The sequence below is a fragment of the Schistocerca serialis genome, chromosome 5 (genome assembly GCF_023864345.2).
Source record: "Schistocerca serialis cubense isolate TAMUIC-IGC-003099 chromosome 5, iqSchSeri2.2, whole genome shotgun sequence".
NCBI lineage: Eukaryota > Metazoa > Arthropoda > Insecta > Orthoptera > Acrididae > Schistocerca > Schistocerca serialis.
The window spans coordinates 562,771,067-562,792,542 of NC_064642.1; the positions used below are offsets into that span (position 1 = coordinate 562,771,067).

A 21,476-nucleotide genomic window follows, 5' to 3' on the forward strand; every position below is an offset into this window, starting at 1 on the left:
TGTTAAATAGCAGATGATGTTTTTCCGCTTTTCATGTATGCGGTACAAATCTTGAATGCGGTGCTTCTTGAAACACCAAAAACATCAGCTGCCTTAGTTACAGAAGCACCGACCATACGATCACCAACAATTTACCCAAGTTCTGATTCACTCAGGTCCGATATAAGGCACTCACAACTACGAAGAAGACTGTTGTGAACACAACTGACACTTGCAATGTATTGATGGCATTGCATATTTACCATTGGTGGTCAAAGACAACAGCGCAACATGCAGGCCTGGCTAGCATCTCTATTTCTGTTCAAGCGGGCATTTCTTGCGATGTTACAATATTTTTGTCCAAGCCCTGTATGACCGTCATGTATTAGATACAGATTTTACGGTTTTTACTGGCACTTTATTTCTTCTGATCCATCAAGTTGAGATGTGTCAGGCTGGAGCCAACACACCTGTTTCTTTTTTAATTATAAATACTAGTTACCTAGTCATGTGGTGGAGAGATTTTTAGCCTTTTCGTGTTCCGTGTAATGAAGGTTCTAATATTCAAATGAATTGGACATAATAACTGCAGAAGTTAGTGCTTTCCTCTAATAAAATATTTGTCTTTGATTCGTGTTCTGGGTTTCCCTGTGGTATCTGGCTGGTGTACTTGCTGACTGGTGGCGAAGACATCAGACTGAGCCTTTCCTGTTGTGGGTAGAGGCCCTGGGAAGCGTTTGCTGGAATCTATCACCTCAGGGGTGATGTGCAGCCCCCGATCCCCACCCCCTGTGGGGCACTCCCGTGGGTTACAGACCACCTGTGCAGTATCGCGCATGGTGCCGCTTTGGCGAGTGAAGAGAATGTTTCCGGAGAGTCTGGTCAGTCATGTGGGCTGCAGGTAAGCTCATGCGTGCCTCAGGGGAGTGCAGTCACGCGCGCATTAGGATCGGTTTGGGAGCTTCACCATACCTCACATGGCGCCGTTTTAGTGAGAGAAGAGGACGCTTCTTGAGAATCGGGGCAGTCGCTTGGGCTGCAGATAAGATTTTGCGGAAGACGTGGGTGCGCAATGACGCATAAATTAGGCCCGCTTTGGAATTTCGCGGCTATGTCACACGGTCGCCAAGACTCGGAGATAGTTGACCCGAACTATGGTGCGGGAAACAGAGTACATGTGTGATTGGATGGTGTCTAAAAATACGAAACAGAGTGAGAAAATAAGTGTTGTCTTTCGTAGAGGAGGAAGCTCGAGTTTGGTCGCACTGGCCCGAGCTACCACTTTTTTCCAGTGTGAGGGTCTTCTACCAAATTGTTCCAAATTTGTTTAAAGTGAAATTTAGGAAATTGGCGTATGTAACCGAGAATGGTCATGAGTTAGATGTCACCGTTTATAGCCTGAGCGAAATCATATTTGTTGCTCAGGACATTTATCAAATATGAAATGTAATTAAACTATAATCTGCGTTGCGATTAAAGAGTTAAAGCTCGCGAGATGCATTTCGATTATAGGGGCGAAAGAAGCCGTCATTCGCAAGGAAATATGACGTTGTGTAATCATTTCGATATGCGTTGCACGAGGTAATGATGACTGTATTGTGACAAATGTTGGGACACGAATGGCACTAGCGGAATAAATTTATGGAATCACTTTAAAAATTTTGTGTGTTCATTACTGGAGAGTGAACATGCATTTTTCCCAAACAGTTTCGGGGCAAAATTAAAAATGGAACAACGATCTTCTGCGACAGGGACTTCAGCTTCAGAAGACTCGAGGTGAGCAGTTAGAATGCTAGTGACGTGTGCTTGAGATCACGAGAAGCAACATTTCTAAATCCTCTTAGCTTCCGAAAATGATTCTCACGTGAACCGCCAAGCTGTTAATACCAGCCGTACTCTCACGTCAGTGATAGAGGTGCACGTTTCAGCTTACAATAGAATGTCGCAGAAAGTTCATCGCTTTATAACATGGAATGATGTAAGATACGCTGAGGTGACAAGTCATGGAAGAGCGATAGTCACTTACACAGATGGCGGTGGTATCGCGTACACAAGGTGTAGCACGGCAATGCATTGTCGGGGCCGCCGTTTGTACTCACGTGATTCATATGAAAAAGTTCCGAAGTGATTATGGTCGCACGAGGGGAATTAACAGACTTTGAATACGGAATGGTAGTTGGAGCTAGACACGTGGGACATTGTCCAGAGTGTGCCGGGGTACCATATTTTCCATGCATTACGTCTCACCATGGACAACACAGTGGCCAACGGCCTCCGCTTAACGGTTGAGAACAGCGGAGTTTCCGCAGAGTTGTCAGTGCTAAGAGACGAGCAACACTGAGTGAAATAACAGCGGAAATTAATGTGAGATGTAGGACGAACGTATCGGTTAGGACAGGAAATTTGGCGTTAATATGCTTTGGCAGCAGACGACCGACGTGAGTACCTTCGCTAACAGAATGACATCGCCTGCAGCGACTCTCCTGGGCTCGTGACCGTATCAGATTGACCCTAGACGACTGGAAAACGGTGACCTGGTCAGATGAGATTCGATTTCAGTTGGTAAGAGCTGACGGTAGGGTTCGAATGTTGCACAGAGCCCACGAACCATAGGACCAGGTTGTCAAAAAGGCACTGTGCAAGCTGGTGTGATGGCCCCATAATGGTGTGGGCTGCGTTTACAGAGAATGGACTGGATCCTCCGGTTCAGCTTCACTTAAATGGTTACGTTTGCTTACCTGAAGAACATGTACCCAACAAAATACGGAATTTTTATGTCACCAGGCACAGTTGTTGGCGATTGGTTTGAAGAACATTCTGGACAGTTTGAGCGAATGATTTGGCTACTCAGATCACCCGACATGAGTCCCATGTAACATATGTCGGAAACAATCGAAAGGTCAGTTCATGAACAAAATCCTGCACGTCAACACTTTCGCATATACGGGCGCCTATAGGGGCAGCATGGCTCAATATTCCTGCAGGCGACTTCCAACGATTTCTCGAGACAAGGTCACGTCAGTCGTCTGCGCTATGCCGGGAAAAAGTCGGTCCTACACGATTTTAAGAGGTAGCACATGACTTCTGTTCAAAAATGGTTTAAATGTCTCTGAGCACTATGGGACTTAACTTCTGAGGCCATCAGTCCCCTACAACTTAGAATACTTAAACCTAACTAACCTAAGGACATCACACACATCCATGCCCGAGGCAGGATTCGAACCTGCGACCGTAGCGGTCGCGCGGTTCAAGACTGAAGCGCCTAGAACCGCTCGGCCACTCCGGCCGGCATGACTTCTGTCACCAGAGCGTATAACATGGAATGATCCAAATTGAACTCTAAAACAATTAAGCTGTTTTTAAAATTGATCCCCCTACTCTACAGTTTCAGAATATGTTTTTATTAAAGCATAAAGCGTTGCTTGAGTCCAAGAAAACTGAAGGGGCGGTTTAGATGCAGTACAGACCATGAGCCAGGAAGCGAACGCCGGCAGCCCTGATGCGACGAGCAGCATCTTTCGGCCGACGACGTCGACGATGAGGGGCATGGCTACGATGGGCAGCACGGACGAGATGGTGACGCAGGACACGATCCAGGAGGCCTCGTCAGCCGTCAGCGGCAGCCAGGAGCCCGGCTGCTGCAGCTGTGGCAGGATGGGCGACGGCCAGCCGTACACCATGCCGCTCGTCAGGCTCGTCAGCGCCGCTGTGGAAACACCCCACATTCAGTCATCCACTGCTGTGTCACAAAGTTACTCGTTCCTTACAAGAATCTGCGACCACCTGAATTTAACCAGCTTCGGTGTTCAATAGTCAGGAGGAAGAATAGTGTTCAGCATGCTGTTGACGACGACGACATTATAGATGGAGCAAAAGCCCGATTTGGGGAAGATGTGGAGAAAACCAATCATACGCTTCAAACAAACCATCCCAAAATTTCGCTTGAGCGACTTAGTAGAACTGCGGAAGACTTAAGTCTAGATGGCCAGATGGGGTTTTAACAGGCGTTCTCCCTAATACAAATAGAATGCCTTACGATGGTGCCACCTCGCTGGATAAACTATGAGGGTTGTCCAGAAATTTAGTTTCATTATTTTCTTTTAAGTAAACGCAGGTAGCCAGAATCACAGCACACGCGATGCAGAGCGATGACGTAACAATCGTACACTGAAGAGCCAGGGAAACTGGAATAACTGCCTAATATCGCGATGGGCCCCTGCGAGCACGCAGAAGTGCCGCAACACGACGTGGGATGGACTCGAATAATGTGCGAAGAAGTGGTGGAGGGAATAATGTGCGAAGAAGTGGTGGAGAGAATTGACACCATCAATCCTTCAGGACTGTCCATAAATCCGTAAGAGTACGAGGGGATGGAGATCGCTTCTGAACAGCACGTTGCAAACATCCCAGATATGCTCAATAATGTTCATGTCCGGGGAATTTGCAGGCCAACGGATGTGTTTAAACCCAGAAGAGTGTGCTCAGAGCCACTCTGTAGCAATACTGGACGTGTGGGGTGTCGCATTGTCCTGCTGGAATTGCCCAAATGCGTCGGACTGCACAATGGACATGGATGGATTCAGGTGATCTGACAGGATGCATACATACGTGTCATCTGTCACAGTCGTATCTACATGTATCATGGGATAGGGGGGGAGGGGCAACCACGAACCATGGCAAGACGACCTAGACCGTGTGGCTACCCCGTGTGGCTGCCTCCCATGTGCTAACCAAGTACACTCAGGATCTTCCTTACCTCTCTCTGGCAATTGTACCTGCGACCTTCTCAAAAGATATTTTCCAGTATGTGTGTTTCGCTTACTTAACAGCAAAGTCGTATTTAGAAAGGACCTCCCGATGTTTTGATCATTGTCCTTTCCCTCTTGCAAAGTTAAACAGTCTTCTTACCTGCTTTATTTGCAATTAGAGACTGCGATTCCACCAAGGTACGTTCCCTTCTGTGTAATTCTTGGTGATTGTATAGTTTTTAAAAGTATGACGTCATATATGAAGACAATAACTGTTCTCGAAAGAACAGATACCGATGATGACCGTGCAGCTTCTCTAGAATGAAATGAAATTAATCGAAATCCTCAGCTGCCGACAGGTGTTGTTGAAATGACATCATAATGCCATCTGTTACTTCATCCACCATTCCCTGTAAGTCAACTGGATTTCGTTTCGGAGCTTTAACTTCAGATAGAGGCGATTTAGGTTGTTCGTGTACGAATCCCAGTCTGCCTTCCTAGGCTCTGAGCACTATGGGACTCAACTTCTGAGGTCATCAGTCCCCTAGAACTAACTAACCTAAGGACATCACACACATCCATGCCCGAGGCAGGATTCGAACCTGCGACCGTAGTGGTCGCGCGGTTCCAGACTGTAGCGCCTAGAACCGCCCGGCCACTCCGGCCGGCTGTCTTCCTAGGAATATGGTCTGTTTAACACCCATTTCTATCATAAATCTAACTGTGGTCAGATAAGGAGAGTTCCACTGCAACATGACATTGTTTGAGGTAACGACCCGTTAAGATGTTCCCAAAAGTTATGTCAGTTGCTTCTTCCTGTGTTCTCCTCCTGAAGGTAGGTTCCTTAGCCATATTCAAGATCTCTAGGTTACTCCCCAATAGATGTTCAAGTAGGCACTCATCTCTGCTGTTGGTGTCACTGATTCCTCACGCCAGGTTGTGGGCACTGGTATCGCAACTAGCCAGCAGTTGTTCGTTCAGGTGTAAGCAGCTGTCTATCAGTCTCGTTTCTTTCTGGGATGAAGGAATACCGTCCTCATAATGAAAGTAGGATGAAGTCAATACCACTTTCCTCGCGACTCTCTTGCACTGTTTCATCTTGTTGGTCACTAACCTCCTACAACAGCAGATCGCCATCAACATGAATGAAATTCCATTTTTAAGATAGTTGCACGTTCTCAGGATTTTTAGATTTCTCGCGTGAATCAACTTACCTCCATTTTCTCTGAGGCCTGATATGCCCACTTTGTACATGGAGGATTCTTGGATCAAGGCCATGTTCATCTTATTTCTTCCCCAGAACCAAATGCAAGGACGCAGCTGCCTCCTTACTGCTCTCCAGGTTTATCTTCAGCACTAGCCCCCAACTTGCCGGCATCGTCGTCTTTGGTCACGATGTCAATAACCTGCGAGAACCCTAAATACAGTTTTAAGTCTTGCACAGTCATTGCCCTCAGGGATGTTTCTCCAACTGCCATCACAAGGCTTTAGCTGTCAGTTTCTACCTTTCGGTAAATGATACTCCAGTCCTCTGGGCGAACATCCATCAGTAGTTTTGGAACCCAGATTGATATTTTAACGGTCTTGAATAATACCACTGCTATCCTGGCCAGCTTTGCTTCATCCTATGGCAATATCTTGGCACTGCCTCCTTCGGTCGATCCACTGTCCCCATACCCTCACAGAAAAAGTTCAGAGCACCTGTATTCCGAAAATTCCTCCTGCATTTGGAGTCTCGGCTTGTGTCCTTTCAATTTTTTCCAGACAGGGTCATCTCCACTAGCTCCTCCTGCTGTGAGGTGATGCTAACAAGAAGGAAACCTTTTTAGGTAACTACCTTTCTAAAAAACAAGAGTTCGGTACTGTAGGTCTGATTCACTTTTTCCTACCTTGGCTTTTTCTGGATGCGTTTGTCCTGAGAACTGGGAGCAACAAACTCCTCCCTCATTTCTTACTACTTCTCTTAGAAGTAGAAGGGACTTGTTTACCCCCTTCACTTTGAGTCAATCTTTTCTTGGGTGTCTTAGGTTCAAGGCCCTTTAGTGCCCTCTGTTTATTCTTAGGAAGACATTCCTAAGCTTCTGTTTCTCTTTGATCTCTAAGAGGTTTCCGCCTCTGTACTCCAGATAAGGCGTTAATCTTGACCACATCCAGTTTCTCAGTAACATTTTCAGCTCCTGGAACTGGTCCCTCCAATGACCCTGTTGCGGAAACAGCTTCTATCGGCTCTATGCCCAATGTTTGACTGTTTGAGGTATCTTGAACATCAAGTCACTCATTTTTTTGTTTAGTTCTGTGTTCTCCATTCTCGGTCCCACGTTCATAACGAAAATATCTGTCCACACCAGTGTGGTCGCCCAATATCCCTGAGGCTCCATCCACGACACATCATCCTATATGCCATGCACCCATTGGCACAGATCGCTTCACACCTTGAGTTGGGCGATTGCTTTCGTTTCAACCCCCTATTCCGTCCGATACACATTCTCATGTGCATCGGATGGCTTAAGAGGAAGTACTTATCCTCCTTCAGATCTGAAAGGATCTATTAATTCGATTAAAATTACTTGACAGTTGACACTTCATGTGCTGGAACTGTTTTTCTCCAATCGGAGCACTCAACGTCACGCCTGAACCGATTGACGTTGCCAGATTGTGACAAAAATTGCTCAGTTCACTTACAATTCCTCGTTCAGCATTCTTTCTTGGTGTGTTTGTATCCCACATCATAGGTCAGCATTTTTATTTCATACTTCATAATACATGATGACCACACCAAAAACAACACACACACACACATATATGATGCTAACAAAGTACTCACGTTTTATATACGGCACCAACCAAAGACTAATGAAATCACAAAAGACGCAATTCAGCATGTCATAAACACTTATCATCACCACAGAGATCCTCTTGCATTAGGTAAGTATCGCTTGACACCGTTTGAAGCCGAATTTTTGAAGGCTGCAGTCTATCATTGCGACTGGGTCACCACAGTCATAAATGTAACTACTCAGCACAGTGTAGTGGCATAACACAATGGTTAGTGTATAAACTTGACGTGTAGAAAGTCGCTGGTCCGAATGTCGTCAAATTAATTGATTTTTTTATTTTTAAATGTAATAAAAAATGTTGATTATTATTTTTATTTGGTTAATTGGTTTAAATGTAATTTTTTGTTTCTGATTCTTTGTCACATCATTTTCATAATCGTATTGACTTTCTTGTTTGCTCTTATTTTTCTTGCTACCATTCTTCCTTACTTTGGAATCTGTGTGTTACGTCTATAATCCGAAACTAACTGCCAATGAGGACTTGTCTTCGGCTGGTAATGTGGCAGCTTGTGTGACAGTGTGAGTGTAGTTTCAGGTGACCAAAGATAGCGAGACATTACAGCTGCTTTCAGCACTGAAACTGAATTTTTTCTGTCTTGAGTTTGCTCATGGAGATTAGCTTGAATCGTCATGAACAAAGTGATCGTGATTTTAGTTCCGCCACAGATTATTGACCATCCTTTACTCAGATATATTGCACAGCATGAAGTTGTGGTTAGCTTAGGACATGAGTTTAAATTCAGGGCTACAAAACACGTCGTCTACCGCAGTTCAGTCATCGGTCACTTAACATCAGCTTTCGACAGAGCATCTCGCATTTCCGTCATACCTCGTGGTGGCCACTCCCAACGTTGCTCCGCATTACATTTTAACAGCATTTGTGAAGTGACTCGCAACATTTGTCTTACACCTGTAACTGAGCGGTAGCCGGCGGCCGATGTGGCAACACTGTAGCAGCAAGTGACAGACGTCAACTATCAAGTAATTTTAATTGGATTATACTTTCCCACAGAGTGAAGCTCAGCAGATAAAAGTAGACGAAGTCATGAGTGGATGGCACCCATTTCCCTGAATACTAAATGCTTAGTAACAGTTTCATGCAACAAGAATCGCAATATGTTTGGAGATTGGCTGCTGAGATCTGTGATCATGGAGCGACACTACTACACACTCTCCATAATCCGCAGCTGTACCAGCTCCACAAGATCGTGATTGGTGAAGGCCGTCGCACATGGCCCTCTTCAGTATTGCCTAAACTATTGACCCACTGTCTATTTGCTCATGACCTTCAGCTAGTACACTGATACAGTCGACGAAGAATTTCGATTGGTGCTATGTTTTGTACATGTTGTGTACATAGTTCTACATAGTCAGTGGCTACACAACTTTCCCACTAGAGCGCACCCCGCTAAGCACAACAGCACAGGCGCAGTGCTCATCCGTCTCCGCACTATGAGATGGCGCTGCCATAGAGACGGACCAAATTCTGCTTCCGCCGATCCACATATTAATATGTAATGCAGCCAATAAGATTGCTGCTTACGTAGAACCTTTTCTCCTCACGGATCACACTCGCGCAGTGATACATGAATGCGCGAGGTATCATAACGAGTGTGCAGACCTCTGATTAGTCAGTCTGCATTTGCCTGCACCAGTCTGTACCAGTCTGCATTGTCTGCACCAGTCTGTACCAGTCTGCATTAGTCTGTACCAGTCTGTACGAGTTCTACATTTGTCTGTACCAGTCTATAGTCAAGTTTGAGTCTGCGCCTAAGATTACCATATTCCTGTACATAGCCATGAAGATAAATGTATAGACACTTTTGTCAAGTATCAGAGATATATGTGAGAATAAGATTAACGTACCAATACCAAAGGAACTTCAGATTGTCAATTGTAAATAGCATCCAGAATCAAGTTAAGTATATCTACATCTACATCTACATTTACACTCCGCAAGCCACCCAACGGTGTGTGGCGGAGGGCACTTTACATGCCACTGTCATTACCTCCCTTTTCTGTTCCAGTCGCATATGGTTCGCGGGAAGAACAACTGTCTGAAAGCCTCCGTGCGCGCTCGAATCTCTCTAATTTTACATTCGTGATCTCCTCGGGAGATATAAGTAGGGGGAAGCAAGAATGTGACCAACGACGACTGAAGAGAATCATTCAGCATGATGGATGTGCAACCTTTCTGCAAATTGCTGCAGATTTCAACAAGTGTCAGTGAGCCAACCATTCAATGAAACATCATTGATATGGGCTTTTGGAGCCTACGGCTCACGAGTGTACCCTTTATGTCTGCATGACACAAAGCTTTATGCCTTGTCTGGGCCCGTCAACAGTGACATTGGACTGTTGATGACTGGAAACACGTTGCCTGGTTGGACGAGTCACGTTTCAAATTGTATCTAACAGATGGACGTGTATAGGTATGGAGACAACCTCGTGAATCCGTGAGCCCTGAATGTCAGCAGGGGACTGTTCAACTTGGTGGAGGCTCCAAATGGTGTGGGGCGTGTGTAGTTGGAGAAATATGGGACTTGTCAGCTGATTCAGTTCAAGATTCAGATCCTGTGAGGTACTGGTTTACAGGTCAGCAATGCGAAAGTTGGGAATCGACCAAGGAATGTGTAGAGTTCAACAGCATCCAGTGGGCTGTGAGAATGTTTCAATCATTCAAGTGGCTACATCCATGTATTATCTTTATGGCTTAGTTGCAACAAGCAGAAGAGGTGTTGGTCAGACCCCTATGGAGACACTTCACAGTCAGTTCAATAGGATGAGTCACTTCTTCATTCTGAAGCCAGTAAATAATTGATCATACCAAGGCCAAGGACATGAGACCAACCAGTCTGTCAAGCTTTCTGCTAAAGACATTAGAAAAACTAGTTAACGTCCACTTTAGGGAAAGGAGGTTAACTGTGGTTCCTCTCCATGAAAACCAGCTAGCATACAAACCAGGCAAATCACGCGAAACAGCACTTCACTATCGTGTTGGGAAGTATTAAAAGCACACACATGAAATGGAGCCCTGCATCTTCTTGCATACCAAGGCGGCTTTCAGCAATACGAACTTAGAATCCATTATTAAAGCTGCAGAATAGCATAGCATTCATCTATCTGTATGTGGATCACTAGCATGCTGAGTAGACGATGGATGTGAAAATGGTGATCAACACCACTAGAGAGTGTCTGCAAGATGGGGTTTTGTTCCTGCCACTGTGGGACCTTATGGTGAATAAACTCATTAAAGAGATAAATGCTAGAGGCTACTACTGCCAAGGGGACACAGTCGATTTAATCGTATCTCTTCGACAAAATTATACCAGTAGCGAGGATAGTGAAGACCTATGGACCGCACTGGATGCGAAACGAATAGGGACCTCTCATACAAAGAATGTTTCTTCTAAGGCAAAAGGTGCTTCATGTATGTGCACTAGGAGGCTGGTGGTAAATTGGGGTATTAGTCCCAAGAGCATGCAATGGATTTACCCTTCTGCAACAAAACGAATGGTGGGGCAACAGTATGGCGGAATAAAGCAGAACAGAAGGTGACTGCTAAGGAGCTCGAGATGGTGCAGACTGACCTGCCTACCCATAACGGGTGGTATTATCAGCATTCCCATGGCTGGGATGGAGACCATGCAAGACTTGTTCCCATTACGTCTTTGACTCATAATGGAGGCAGTAGCTGGCGCACACAGGTTAAATACTGGAAACAATTGGAGATCTTTAGGATATCCAGAATTCCACACTAATACAATGCATGTCGAAAATATTGGGATAGTTGGGAAAATGCCTGCTGCTGGCTGACTGTGTGATAATTTCCACCTGCTTCAACAAACCGTTCTAGTAGTCATAGGAACTGGCCAGCAACAGAAAAAAGAATCATGATTCAGATAACATTGTCTAGTTTACTGACGTTCGTTCCAGATCATTACCAATAATTCCTAATACACTACCTCCACCTATTAGTGGACCTTAATATCCCCATATTTCAGCCCTTTTCCTTCTTAATACCTGGAAATATGATGAGAACAATTTCAATAAGATATCAAAACTCTTTGGAGATATATTAGTCCATTCTCATGCAAAAGCTGAAAGCAGAGAAAGTAGTGATGTTGAATGCTGGAATCTGGAGTGGAGGTCGCATTTTGCTCAACCCAGAGGTCTTCCATTGGGTCCAGTTTGGGTCACTGGCAAGTCAGTCCATTTCCAGAATTTTACTGTCCACAAATCATTGCCTCACAGATGCTGCTTTCAGATATGGTGCGCTGTCAAGTTGATACAAATTATCATCGTCTCCAAACTATTGCTCTAGTGTGTGCAGTACACAATCCTGTAAGATGTGTTCATGTGCTTCCGTATTTAGCAGTTTCTTGAGCTCAATAAGACGACCATACACTAACCTCTGAAAGCACCCCCATACCATAACACTATCTTCTCCATACTCTCTGTTGGTACAACACATAATGGCAGGTAACGTTCTCCAGGCATTCACCAAACCCAAACCCTTCCATAGGACTGCCTCATTGCATAGTGTGATTCATCACATCACTTCTGATCACTCGTTTGCAGCCATCCTCTGTCCACTGGCGTCTCTCCGTACAACACCTCAAGCGTCTCTTAGAAATTGACAGAAATGTGTGATTCACGACGAACTGATCGACCATTGTACCCTATCCCTTTTAACATCCTACGCAGAGAGAGTCTGGCTATATTATTGTTTGTAATATTAAAAGCAGCGACTTGTGAATACATTGGAGTATGCTTGAATGCTCCGATGTCGACACATGATCACTAAGGATTTTCTTAAACGTGGAACTATGAATTGTACTTGCCAGACGACAAGAAGCTAGGTCAGTAAATATATTTTTTACTGTACCTCTCGACTTCCGTGACCTAGGACGCCCATGATGATGATTCCTGAAAATTTAGCAAAACAGATTAGTATTTCAAGTTTGCTAGCCTTCTCGACTTATCTCAACACGGGGAAGAGACTATCCTCCCTGCTTCAAGTACGCACATCATTCAGAAGTAATGAAACACAGAGCCTTACAATCGTAATTTCTCTGTTGTTTGCATATTTGTTGTGAGGTGATTGATAATGACAATCGACTGGACAGTCCCCCAGAAACAAAGAACCATCATAAAGTAGCCTCCAGTGCCCGCCAATGCTGACGATGCAGTAATCTATGAAGGAAATACCATCATGAGCTGGTTAAAAACGCTTACTTGCGTGATCATACTTTATGGTAGAGTGCTCAGATAACCTTCCAAGATTTTTAACAGGTGCCTGTGCTGTTGATGGCTTGAATCCAGTCTCTTTAACATGCCATGGTAGTTGCAGACAAGAAGGCAAGATAAGTATTAGCGCGAGTGCGAAGATAATGCACATCTTATAACTCAACGATACAGGCGTAGATACCCATTTGTGGTATTTAGTAATGTAGGTTCTCCCACACAGGAGACCTTCCTGTATACCATGGAGATCTTTTTGTGTAAAATACGAAAATGTGTAAGTTTCTTCGAACATTTACATCTTGTCACTCGGCAGGAAAACAGTGTAATCTACGAAATAGTTCGCCCTGACGTTCTCAAATGTAAAACATTGCCCGTTCCTAAATATTCTAGAGGTAATAAGCAAGAACATACACATGAAAAGCAAACTTGCATCTTCAGCGAAACCAATAAATAATGTTAGACACATAGCGGCAGCCTCAAAGTAACGCCGCAACATTGAGATGCTGGACACTTGAGCTTTACCATTATCCGTTATTGCAACGACGAGCGTAACAATGATTCCCAATATGACAGAAGGAGAGAAGGAGAAAACGTGCAGAGAGTGGGGAGGAGGGGGAGATGCAAGAGGCAGAGACTGAAAGAGAGATCCAAAGGAGGATATGGTCAGAGGAACAGAGAAGGAAGATATGGTGCAAGAGAGGGGGTGGAGAAAACGGACAAGAGAGGGTGAGGAGGGAATAAGGAGAGACAGAAGAGTGGGGAGGAGGATTAAAGACAGATATAAGTGGGAGGAAGAAGTGGACACAGAGAGGGGGAGGAGGTGTGTTCGATATATATGATGAACCATGGGCAAAAGGCTAGTAACAAATACAAACTGTTGTACACGTATGTTTGTTGTTCTCACTGTGACTCTGTTATCATTGTGTGGAGTCGCCAAACTCATGATGTGTTATTATTTGGAGAGTGTAATGAGCATCACGCTTGCTCGTCTTGTGTGATTATAGATTTCCTTATTGTTTATGGAGAGTTGTGTCAGTTTCGCCTAGGATTAAAAGTTTGCTGTATGTTGTTTAACGATAACTTTGCTAACGACCTTGCAGTATTCAGCAACAATATTTTTGTAGCAATATCAAATCATAAGGCAGGCCTAGGGCACGCTACCTACACAGCAAATCAACACACAACATTAAACTCTTAATCAAATGACACCACTGACGCACATTATCTTCACCCATCAGATTCGGTCTGCATATATTTCAAATTTTGCGATGAATGTCAAACGTATGGTTGCCTGGTCTCCCGTATTTCACGGAGTCTCGCGTGTTTTATTCACATTTTCTCCTATCTCCCGTATTTTAGACAAGTCTCCCTTATTTCACGAGTTTTCTCGTCTTTTACCCATCTCACATATTTGGTGATGATTTACCTCGTTTTCCGTAAAGTTTTATTGATTTATTGATGCTCAATTTTCCGTATCATTCGAAGATTGTCCTTACCAAATCAAATATTTCCAGTTTATCATCTCTGAATTTTCTCTTTTTCATGTTAGTAAGCTTGAAGCTCCCGTGACGAAACTTTCGTTGTGTGCTTCGGTAGAGTTTAGACAAGCAGCTAGATGTCAGTGCAGTGTGCAGTTTGTATTGTGTTTAGTACGTCTATTTCGCTATGGGTAGGGGAAGTGAAGACGATGGTCACTCGAAGACACCACCAAATAGAAGACTCACTATACGGGCTTGTATCTTCCCCATTTGGAAGAAACTTATATTTGGTTTTGGTCAGTAAAAGATAACAAGCATAAAACTTCTTGTTCTTAATGCAGAGAGAAATTCAGCGTAGCACAAGGAGGGGCAAGAGATGGTCTACAGCATGCATCAACAACAGGTAAAGTAATGATTTATTGCATTGGTAGACTGGTAGAATGCAACAATTACATTAATTTTTTAGTTAAATCCTAGGCCTAGGCCAACATTGCCAAAGTAAAAGAATTACGAAAGCCTATAAGTTAAAGCAAATTAGTAATATTAAGTCCTTAACTTTTGTAAGTCATAGAAACAAAGAATGAGATTCAAAGAGAAGCAGTAACAGCTACAAAATTTTGAATACCGGCAGTATATTACCATTAAGTGACAAAATGATGCCTGCTGAAGTAACTATAATCTCCCATATTGTGAAGCATAATTTAAGCTATAACAGCACGACTGCAGAAATAAACTATTTAAAGAAATACTCAACGATTCTGATGTAGCTTGTAAAGTGGCATGTGGTCTTATGAAAGGGGAACTGATAGTAAAGAAAGTCTTAGCCCCAAAGAGCGTAAAGGATTTTGTAATCATTCTGAGAGATCCATTTACCTAAGAAACATTCTTTTCAATGTTCTGAACATGGCTACACTATAACAACATTTACAGAATAGCAGGAATAAAGGACAGCCAACCAGTTGCAAAGAATGGTGGTTTTCAAATAACCTTGACCACGGTTTCGATGGATCTAAACCTGTCTTTTTCAGGACAGACAGCTTCACATAAGCAACTCACTCAGTACAAGCTGTCTCCACATGCCATTTATCGGTAACGGTCTGTATGTCCAGACGTAAAAATTAAGGCCCCTAGAACCAAGGGCTTGTCACTGCAGTAAAAATAATCACTCAGAATAACAGATTATGTTAGTAGCTACATGCCGGCTATTTGATTCCATGTCACGACGTCTAGCGGCTCTGATTGCAACACGTTTTGGCTCTACTCCGAACTGAATTTCCACAGTCGCAGTACATGTACAAGTCTGTAGCGCTAATCATTTGTGTAGTATCATGTCCCTAATCGGTGGAATAAATTTCATTGTGATCACATCTCTGGGTCTTGGTGTTTCACTTTGCCCAAACAGTAGTGTTACTGTGTCCTGCTATTATGGACTTAACATTCGGAGTAGGCATGCATGCAGAAGAAGATTCAAATTGGTAAACTCACCCCAGAAGGCAGCGAGGTACTGCAGGTTTGTGGTGATGAACAGAATCCGCATCTTACCTGTTGAGAAAAAGCTGAATTGAGACAATGTGCAAGAATAAAGCATCTACGCCGAATAACATGCTTTACAACACTGTAAATGAGTTCCGCAGATCCTGCGGGGTTCGTGGAGGGTGTTGTGAAGCTTGTAGTTCTACAAAACAATATGTTTTTGAAACTGTGAGTGTAAACATTCTTATTGCACATAACATGACAGAAGCATTTTAGCTGCCCCCTTTAACTGAAGGGAGACATACAACATCAGTTCAACTGTGTAAACATGTATCACCGTATCTGTTTGTTCGATACAATTACCACCAAAAGATTTTCGGTCTTGACTGAAATGTAGTGTGTGTTTCCCTTTTTTCTTTTGGGCTGATATAGTTCGATAAAAAGGAAGGATGTTCGTAGACCATGAAATTTCAGATTATAGTAAAAAACAACGCTGAACGCGGGAATAGAAAAGCGATTGGTTTTACTCTTTCTGACGCTATCCAGTTTACTTAACTCATGAGGCCCTCTGACCGCTACTCTGTTAACTGTTCTGTGTACTTTCTTTTAACCTTTTCACAATCGGAGATAAAGTTCTGCAACTGCCTTACAAGTGTCAGATCTTGCCCTTTGAAACGTGGAAATAATAAAGAAATATGACTCACCCTTATACGACTTATTAATCTCTTGCAGTGATCGACGCTACGGGATGAAAAGATCATATTTGAAGCACTTAGAAGGATAAAGCAGAGATTTAGTGTGAGATTTGTGACCTTATTTTGCTGTCAGGCAGTTAACGCTTAGATACATACGAATACCTTTTATATCATTTTAGTAGTTTTTATATAGCAAGGTTGTTGTTCTGGTCTTCAAACGGAATACTGATTTGATGCAACTCTCCATGCTACCGTATCCTGTGCAAGGGTGTCCATCTGCGAATAACTACTTCAGCCTACCTACACCCATTTGAACCCGCTTACTGAATTCATCTTTTGGTCTTCCTCTAAATTTTTTAACCCCCACATTTCTTCTAACACTAAATTGACGATTCCTTGATGTCTCAGAACGTGTCCTATTAACCGATCTCGTATTATAGTCAAGTTATACCACAAATTTCTTTTCTCCACAGCTCTATTCTGTGCCTCCTTTAGCCGGCCGCGGTGGTCTCGCGGTTCTAGGCGCGCAGTCCGGAACCGTGCGACTGCTACGGTCGCAGGTTCGAATCCTGCCTCGGGCATGGATGTGTGTGATGTCCTTAGGTTAGTTAGGTTTAAGTAGTTCTAAGTTCTAGGGGACTAATGACCACAGCAGTTGAGTCCCATAGTGCTCAGAGCCATTTGAACCATTTTTTGTGCCTCCTCATTAGTTACATGATCCACCCATCTAATACTAAGCACATTTCAAAAATTCTATTCTATTCTCTTCTTGTCGAAACTGTTTATCGTCCATGTTTCACTTTCATACTTGGCTACACTCCATACAAATACTTTCAGAAAAGACCGCGTGACTCTTAAATCTATGCTCGATGTTAGTAAATTTCTCTTCTTCACAAACGCTTTCCTTGGCGTTGCTCGTCTACAATCTATATCCTCTCTACTTGGGCATCTTCGGTTATTTTGCTGCCCAAATAGGAAGACTCGGTCTGCTACTTTAAGTGTTTCATTCCTAATCTAAGTCCATAAACATCGCTTGATTTAATTAGACTACAGATCATTACCCTTGATTTGCTTTTGTTGATCTTCATCTTATATCCTCCATTCAAGACACTGTCTGTACCGTTCTACTGGTCTTCCCTCTGACAGACTTACAATGTCATCGGCAAACCTTAAAGTTTTTATTTTATCTCCCTGACCTGTAATTCGTACTGCAGTTTTTTCCCCTTTATTACTTGCTCAGTCTACAGATTGAACAACTACAGGGATAGGCTACAAACCGATCTTAGTCCCTTCTCAACTACTGCATACCTTTTATTCTGTACGTCTCATATAACTGCCGTCTGGTTTCTGCAAAATTTGTAAATGTCATTTTGCTCTCTGTATTTTACCCCTGCCACCTTCAGAACGCAAGGCAAGAAGATATCCTGAAGCGAAAGTACAACGCTACTGATTGCTTCTGCAAACCAGAATCATCTGGCATCTTCAGCTGCAATGAGAACAGCCGGAAACGACGAATATTCTGACTTCTTCAAACAAATGCTGAATTTATACGACTGTCTGTCTTGAGAGATATGAAGCGAGTTCAGTTTACGAAGATCACAATAGTTTTTTTTCCTGGAAGGGGGGAGAGGGTGTTCTCCCAATAAAAATGCAAGGACAACAAAAAAAATGGCTCTGAGCACTATGGGACTTAATATCTAAGGTCATCAGTCCCCTAGAGCTTAGAACTACTTAAACCTAACTAACCTAAGGACATCACACACATCCATGCCCGAGGCAGGATTCGAACTTGCGACCGTAGCAGTCGCACGGTTCTGGACTGAAGCGCCTAGAACCGCTCGGCCACCGTGGTGGGCGCAAGGACAACAGATAACAACGTTAAGATCCGTAAAGGACGTACTCCTTCTGGTCAAAAATAAGTATCATTCATGAAATCTACTCATAACTAAGTAAAGTGGGGGAGGGATTCTAACAGCTCATGACGTTATTTGTAAGAGCGTACAATACCAAAACTATCTTCTTCAAGAACAGACCGGCCTCTTCTAATAATTCGACAGTTCTAATCTCTAAATGAGAGACAAAGACAGAACATGACTACAGAGAGAGAAAACTCTGGCAGTTTGCCCTGAAATGCACCGTCGTGGAGCTACAGCATTAAAAGACGAGCTCACGAAAGTTTGTACGGCAAGCGAACGTTTTTGGGTGTATCTAAGAGTGCTGCTTTCTCCGACTAAGCTGCTGCTGTGTAAAGTTGTCGTTTGTTGTTGTGCACTATACTTATTAGAATAAAAATTAATTCGCGGTCTCTGAACATGTGGCCTTTAGATTACATTATTAATTACCGGACTTTATCGTCGCACCTTGAGGGAGGATGTCAAACAGAATAACGCCTTCAGAGTCCAATAAGACCGTCGCCACGACTTTACCGCCTTTGGTTGCGGCTTTGAACTTTTTCCTCGGAGCAGAGGTGGTATGGCGTCACTGCATGGATTGCCCTTCTGTTTCCGATTCGAGGTGATGAACCCATGTTTCATCGCCTATGATTGTGTTTGACAAAAAATTGTCACGATCAGCCTTGTAACGCGCAAGTAGTTCCGCACAGACGGTCCTTCGTTGCATCTTACGGTCTTCTGTTAGACAGCTAGGAACCCATCGGCACAAACCTTGGAGTGCGCCAACTGGTGGACAAGTGTGTCAGCACTATCGACAGAGACGTGCAGTTGTGCAGCGAGGTGTCTGATTGAGATCCACGCAGTCGTGTGCGGGCAGTCTGCGTCTGGGAGATCGGACAGCCTTGTGCGACGATGACAGAGGCTTCGCCCAACGACTCACTGTGCTTTTGTTCGCTGCCAGATCTCCGCAGATATTCTCCAAGCGGCTATGATGCTCTGGTTTTCTACCAAATGAAGTTTATTGACAGCTCTCTGCTTGGAAAGCACCTCCATTACAGACCAATTTTGATGGCTACGTATAGTGCTCCCACATATCGGAACTTCATGAAACTACAGGGGCTGAAGCGGGAATATTCCACAATGTCCCACAACAAAGACTGCATTTTTAAGCCGAAAGTGGCCTAGAAAAAATGTATTGCGTTACTTATTGAACTCCCCTCGTACACTGCACCTTACAATACCACTTGTCTAGTATCTTTATGCAGTGCTGCTTCTGCTGCAGTTTATTACTCGTACCTTAACAAATTAATGCCACTACGAATATTTTAGCGAAGTTGATTTATACTACCTGCTAAAAAAAGTGAAGCACTCAAAAATAGAAAAATAAACGAAACGTAACTTCACTGGTTGAGAGGGCATGTGATATTGTTTCAGCGATTACAAACTGAGGCAAGTTTACAAATAAATTGATAGGATGAGTCCACTTGTTAGCATGACGTCGAATCTCCCTCTGTCCTGGATGCTGGCACTGATTTGGTTGTAACCTAGCCTAAGGCAAACTGGCTCACAGCTATTGTAATTGCTCATTAATATCCTGGATATTGTATCCTGTCTACTCCTCAAATGTGGGGTGCCTAGGAAATCAGTCTTCCCAGATCGCTAGACAACAATTCAAGCAAATCGTATAAATGAAGTTTATTACAAAAGGATATGATTACAATACTTAACTTTTGAAACACAGGTGTGTCACAGGCAAAGTGCAACAGACAAAACAAGAAATCTCTTCATTGTAGACAATGTTACATAGTAGAAGAGACGACTAGTCTCGATGCTTTTCTTGAACACGCTGCTGTAGAACTCGGCGAATTGGGCTGCGGCCGGGTGGCACGGAGCTTACGTCCTCTTCGTGTAGAGGGCGCTACCGTAGCGTTGTCGTCCTGGAGAGGAATCGGTAAGCATGCAGTTGGCTGGCGTCGTCTCACAGCCCTCTCCGCTCTAACGTTCCCGCCTGGTGTGCCGGAGCTTGACTTTGCACTGGAACACTGGACACCGCCACTGGGACGGAGTGGATGTCCGAGCTGATCCCATATACACTCCTGGAAATTGAAATAAGAACACCGTGAATTCATTGTCCCAGGAAGGGGAAACTTTATTGACACATTCCTGGGGTCAGATACATCACATGATCACACTGACAGAACCACAGGCACATAGATACAGGCAACAGAGCATGCACAATGTTGGCACTAGTACAGTGTATATCCACCTTTCGCAGCAATGCAGGCTGCTATTTTCCCATGGGGACGATCGTAGAGATGCTGGATGTAGTCCTGTGGAACGGCTTGCCATGCCATTTCCACCTGGCGCCTCAGTTGGACCAGCGTTCGTGCTGGACGTGCAGACCGCGTGAGACGACGCTTCATCCAGTCCCAAACATGCTCAATGGGGGACAGATCCGGAGATCTTGCTGGCCAGGGTAGTTGACTTACACCTTCTAGAGCACGTTGGGTGGCAAGGGGTACATGCGGAAGTACATTGTCCTGTTGGAACAGCAAGTTCCCTTGTCGGTCTAGGAATGGTAGAACGATGGGTTCGATGACGGTTTGGATGTACCGTGCACTATTCAGTGCCCCCTCGACGATCACCAGTGGTGTACGGCCAGTGTAGGAGATCGCTCCCCACACCATGATGCCGGGTGTTGGCCCTGTGTGCCTCGGTCGTATGCAGTCCTGATTGTGGCGCTCACCTGCACGGCGCCAAACACGCATACGACCATCATTGGCACCAAGGCAGAAGCGACTCTCATCGCTGAAGACGACACGTCTCCATTCGTCCCTCCATTCACGCCTGTCGCGACACCACTGGAGGCGGGCTGCACGATGTTGGGGCGTGAGCGGAAGACGGCCTAACGGTGTGCGGGACCGTAGCCCAGCTTCATGGAGACGGTTGCGAATGGTCCTCGCCGATACCCCAGGAGCAACAGTGTCCCTAATTTGCTGGGAAGTGGCGGTGCGGTCCCCTACGGCACTGCGTAGGATCCTACGGTCTTGGCGTGCATCCGTGCGTCGCTGCGGTACGGTCCCAGGTCGACGGGCACGTGCGCCTTCCGCCGACCACTGGCGACAAC

The 21,476-nt window shown here is 44.4% G+C and overlaps 1 protein-coding gene across 2 annotated transcripts in view; it reads right to left on the reverse strand.

The window, feature by feature from the left end:
- The window catches only part of LOC126481110 (facilitated trehalose transporter Tret1-like), a 69,285-nt gene that overhangs the window by 19,565 nt on the left and 28,244 nt on the right, over positions 1 to 21,476 (reverse strand). The window contains exons 2-3 of one of the 2 annotated variants that reach the window (XM_050104633.1): positions 15,775 to 15,831; positions 3,447 to 3,685 (exon numbers count right to left, since the gene is read on the reverse strand). In XM_050104633.1, coding sequence (XP_049960590.1) covers positions 3,447 to 3,685; positions 15,775 to 15,826 — 291 coding nt within the window. In that variant the 5' untranslated portion in view covers positions 15,827 to 15,831. The remainder of the gene's footprint in view (positions 1 to 3,446; positions 3,686 to 15,774; positions 15,832 to 21,476) is intronic. The other variant, XM_050104634.1, reaches the window with a different exon arrangement.